This window comes from Lethenteron reissneri, chromosome 36, assembly GCF_015708825.2.
Source record: "Lethenteron reissneri isolate LAM-NWPU_2019-01 chromosome 36, ASM1570882v1, whole genome shotgun sequence".
Lineage (NCBI taxonomy): Eukaryota > Metazoa > Chordata > Hyperoartia > Petromyzontiformes > Petromyzontidae > Lethenteron > Lethenteron reissneri.
In genome coordinates, this window is record NC_083814.1 from 2,784,315 (window position 1) to 2,789,314 (window position 5,000).

The 5,000-nt window shown below is 55.6% G+C and overlaps 1 protein-coding gene across 3 annotated transcripts in view; it reads left to right on the plus strand.

Annotated features, from left to right (window-relative positions):
- The window catches only part of LOC133351284 (endothelin-converting enzyme 2-like), a 69,889-nt gene that overhangs the window by 32,027 nt on the left and 32,862 nt on the right, over positions 1-5,000 (plus strand). For all 3 annotated transcript variants that reach the window (XM_061566382.1, XM_061566383.1, XM_061566384.1), the window contains one exon: positions 4,147-4,360. In XM_061566382.1, coding sequence (XP_061422366.1) covers positions 4,147-4,360 — 214 coding nt within the window. The remainder of the gene's footprint in view (positions 1-4,146; positions 4,361-5,000) is intronic.

Below are 5,000 nucleotides of genomic sequence, written 5' to 3' on the forward strand. Positions count from 1 at the left end.
GTGGTGTTGGTGGTGGTGTTGGTGGTGGTGGTGTTGGTGGTGTTGGTGGTGGTGGTGTTGGTGGTGTTGGTGGTGTTGGTGGTGGTGGTGTTGGTGGTGGTGGTGGTGTTGGTGTTGTTGGTGGTGGTGGTGGTGTTGGTGGTGGTGGTGTTGGTGGTGTTGGTGGTGGTGGTGGTGGTGGTGTTGGTGGTGGTGTTGGTGGTGGTGTTGGTGGTGGTGGTGTTGGTGGTGGTGGTGTTGGTGGTGGTGGTGTTGGTGGTGGTGGTGTTGGTGGTGTTGTTGGTGGTGCTGCCCTTGTCGCTGCCTCCGCTCTCCGAGCCAGATGCACCACGTTGGGTGGACAACCTCAGCCCCGGGGCGAGGGCACAGGCGGAGCGGGCGTTGCCGCTTTGCCCCACATCCCATAATGCCCCACATCCCATAATGCCCCACATCCCATAATGCCCCATCCTCCCGCATGCCCCACATCCCATAATGCCCCACATACCATAATGCCCCATCCTCCCGCATACCCCACATCCCATAATGCCCCATCCTCCCGCATGCCCCGTGTCAACCCACCGGGTGTAGCTCCCTAATTCCTGTGAAGGTGAATTGAGTGCTCGGTTCCATACGGCCTACAGCCGGTCAAACAAAACAACATTTTGTCTCCGTTGTAATGGGACTTTGTTTGGATGAACGTTGATACTTATAAGGGGGGCACGTGGTGACCAATAAGATCTGAATTGGTCTGTAACAAGGTAGGGAGGGCACTGACGAGGGGTGAACAGGTGTGCTCTCGAGCTCACGCGTGTCCTGGCGGTGGTGGTGTTTTAAATTGGGCGCGCTCGCTGGAACATCGCTCGCCCCCAGCAGCCTGGACGGGGATGGAGGGGGCGGTGCTCTTTGTGTTCGTTGCGTTGTGCGATTGTGAGACGGCTCCCCTCGCTCTGCTGCTGGGGGTCGTGAACACGTGGGGGGGGGGGGGGCTGGTGGTGGTGGTGGTGTGAGCGAGTTGGAGCACCGCGCCACGAGCCTGGTGGTTCCCGACTTCGATTCTCACGTTTCAGCGACGATTGTCTGAACCTGTCCTGGGCCTCGACTAGTGACCCGGTGCTGTGTGCGAAACATCGCCCGCTGGGGAGACAAAGGCGGCCGGGCGTGGTGCTGGCCACCCACCCCTCGTGTTGCCGTGCCGGCCTTCATAGGTGCTCGCTAACAGATTCTTGCCCCAACAGTCTACTCGGGCTACACGGGGGGGTGGGGGCTCTTTGTCTCTGACGTGCAAGTGTGTGCAGCCTTTTGACAACCCGCTGCTGGGTCTGGGGGGACATGCCGCCACGTCGCGGCTCACCGCGGGGGTGATTTGACCACATCTCGCCACGCTGCTCCGTGTGGGGGTTGGCGAAGGCGGGGAGCATAGATGTCAGGGCCGTAGTGCGATACAACGCTGGATTTTACACAAACTGCCCTCGGCCGAGAGAACGGAGCACAATTAAAGTAAGCGAGGTCGTTTTACGAATGGGCGACTTAAGGCATCAAGGTTTAAGCATTCAAAGGAAATGTGATGCTGTTTCAGCTTCACAAAAAATAAAAAAATCCCCTCGTTTCAACGAGGCGGTCGCGGGTCACTTCACACCGTCACCCGTCCTCATGAGCAGGGCTGCAGCCGCTGAACGCCAATGCCACGCGGCGTAACCGGGAGGCGATGTGGGCATGTGCCGTGGTGAATGCGACGTGGGGCACAGACCGGGAGATTTGGGACATTCCCGGTCGTGATCAGAAAGAGGGAATTTGCGTCTGCAAACATCACGGCTGTCAACCCATCACGGTTTACCCCGTATTCTCGTCCAGGGAAATGGAGTTTTCAGGTCCATACGGTGTACAGCCGTTTCAATACGGGCAACATATTTTGTCTGAGTTTGTGTTTCTCCCTTGTGTTGGGACTTTGTAGGATGAACGTTGAGATGTATAGGGGGCACGGGGTGACCAATGAGGTCTGAATTGGTCTGTATTTAGGTAGGGTACTGATGAGGGGTTGACAGCTCTGCATTTTGTTGCAGCTGTAATTCAACTCACAGCCACTTTGTCACTTCACGCCCTGGGTGATGATGGCCTTCCCCATGCCGTGTCGGGGGGGGGGGGGTTGGCTTGACCGTACTTCAGCACGCCAGTCAACGCGGGGTTGTTGACGGATATCGAGAGGGCCCAGGTTTGGACAACGTCACCTTCTCCGGGATGTTGGCCACGGCCGGGATTTGAAGTCGGGGCTTCGAGTTCGATTTAAAGCTTTCGTGACTGCAGGGATTCATCTTCTTGGTTCTTTCGGTAAAGTCACGTAGAATGGAAATAATAAAATACTAAAAATAAAACATAATAAAATAATTCTCACGACGTTTCGGCCACAACGCAAGCAGCCGTCCTCAGGTGAAGAACAGGTCTGTCGAGAAGACAGATTCTGAATGACACACTCCAGGCTTGGAGCGTCTATTTAAGCTGGGAGGGAGGAGGAAGAGCGCCTTGACATGCGCCAACCACTGGCCCACCGATTCGCCCACACTTGAATTAATGTGAAACGAATGAGAAGGTAACGGCGGTTAATAGTTAAGTTAATAGTTTCGTTTGAGTGGAACAGGGTTACATTAATCTCTCTGCAAGTCTCTCAGGTTAACTTGGACCCGGTAGCTTTTGCTTGAAGTCATTTCACGCCGGTAAAAAAAAATCACGTGAGTTTCCACCGCTCTGCCAGAGCAGCCGGCGGCGCATATGATTGCAGCAACTACGAATGATTGAGCAGGGGGGCTTTTTGACTTGGCTTGGTTGAGCAGTGTATCTCCTGGTGTGTGGGTTGTTTTGCTCGGCATTGTATTGAATAGGATGTGCGCACTGAGTGTCTCTGTGCGTGTGGATAAGTGACGATTGTCTGAACCGGTCCTGCGTCCTTCCCTAGGTCGACTCGACCTCAAATGAGTACCCGGTGCGGTGTGTAGTAGACGTCGCCATTGGGGAGCCGAAGGCGGCCGGGAGTGGTGTGGGCCAACCCCGCCCCTCGTGTGCCCCGTGCCGGCCTTCGTAGGTGCTACTCGCTAGCAGCACTTGCCTAACAGTCTGTTAAAGGCTACACGGGGGATCTTTGTCCTTTTTGCATGGATAATACAACAATGGTGAACGTTTGAACTGGCCTAGGTCGACTCAGCCGTAAATGAGTGTCTGGTGCGGTGTGTAGACGTCGGTGCCGGGGAGACAAAGGCGGACGGGCGTGGTGATGGCCACCCACCCCTCCCTCGTGTGCGGTGCCAGCCGTGATAGGTGGTCATCTAGGAGAACTTGCCCCAAAGAGACTGTTAAAGGCTATACGGGGGACATTTGTCTGTATACGAGCAAGTTCGTTCAGCCGAGCCGTGATGGGATTTGTGTTCAATCCCCGTGGTTTCTCGTGACACAGCGGGGTGGGATATACGTCTCAGTCTTGATGACTCCTTAGGAAGTGGAGGTGATTGAACTAAATGAATAATGCACCTGGAACAACAACCACGGGTGTGAGGCCGGGCATGTTGTGTGTCCATGTGCTCTGTCGCATTAGTCCCGCACCCAGTAGACGTTGGGCCAACGTCGGAGTTTGGTTAGAGCTGTTGGCGCGACGCTGGCCTGACACTCCGCGTTTACTGTGGTTCCTCCATCGCTCTCCGTGTGTCACCGCGCAGGCGGCTGTGAGAGCGGGTTCATGTTGCAACGGAGCAGTTGTAGATGGTGTGCAATTGCAGTTTAAATAATTACAGCAACAAAAAGCATTATCTCAGCTGACCTGTGCAACTGGTATTGTTTGTGATGGTTTCGCCTTTGGTAATTCACGCTAAGAACCTCTCGCACTGTTCCGTAGTTGACCGTTGAAGAGGTTGATTCCTGCTCAAGGCCAATAACAGTGGAGAACATTTGAACTGGTTTTGGGCCTCCCCTCGGTCGTCTCGTAAACGAGCACATGATGCGGTGTGTAAACATCAGCACTGGGGAGACAAAGGCGGCCGGGCGTGGTGCTGGCCCCCCACCCCCTTGTGCACCATGCCTTCCTCAGGGCTTGCTTACAGCACTTGCCCTCTGCAGGCTGTTAAACGAAGGCTTACACGGTGGATCTGTGTCTTTTTTTGTGTCTCTGCGTTGTGTTCACAGCCCGGCTACGGTGGGCTGGAGTCGAGTCCGCGAGTCGCGTCGCGCTCCCCTCCGTCCCCCGCGACTCCGAGCGCCGCGACGCGGCTGGGCACGCCGGCAGGACGGTTGAGCCGGCGCGAGCGCTCGCTGCTGCTGCTGCTGGCGCTCGCCCTGCTGGGCCTCGTCATCGCCGGCCTGGGCTGGGGCCTCAGCGAGCGGCGAGCGCGACACGCAGGTGCCGAGCGAACGGGCGCCCCGCCGGCCCAAGCGCGTGGCCGCGCCGTTTGGTTGATGTGGCGGCAGCGACGGCGGTCGACAAACGCAGCGGCGCGGAAGCTGCGGCCCATCGGCCCTCTGCTAGATTTCGTAACGGCACGTGCGGTTTCACGCAGTATGAGGCCACCTCTAGGTGCCGCAGTGGCTTTGAGATGTTAACTTCCACGCCTGGTATGCGGGAGGTCGTGGTTTCGATCCCAACCCTGACGCATGCTGTATATTTTAAGTTTGCATGTCTCTCTCCCCGTGGTCGCAGGGATTTTTCTCCGAGTCCTCTGGTTTTTCCCTCCACGTTTAGAATCAACGTCACGTGTTTAGAGTATTTGGCTGCTATAAATGTCCACACGATAAGCCACTTTGTTGAGCTATCATTTGTGGCCAGGTCGCTTCTGAAAAAGAGCTCTATATAGCTCGGTGGGCCCTTACCTGGTTAAATAAAAAGTTTAGTTTACTTACTCAAAATACATGAAGAGGGGAGATTTTTGCCTCATCTTGAGTGGTCTTTTCTTGGTGTTAATTGTAGGACGATCCTGGGACAACTACAAGAAGTGGTTATCCCCAGCCTGTGTAGACATAGGTCACAAAGCATAGACCTGGTA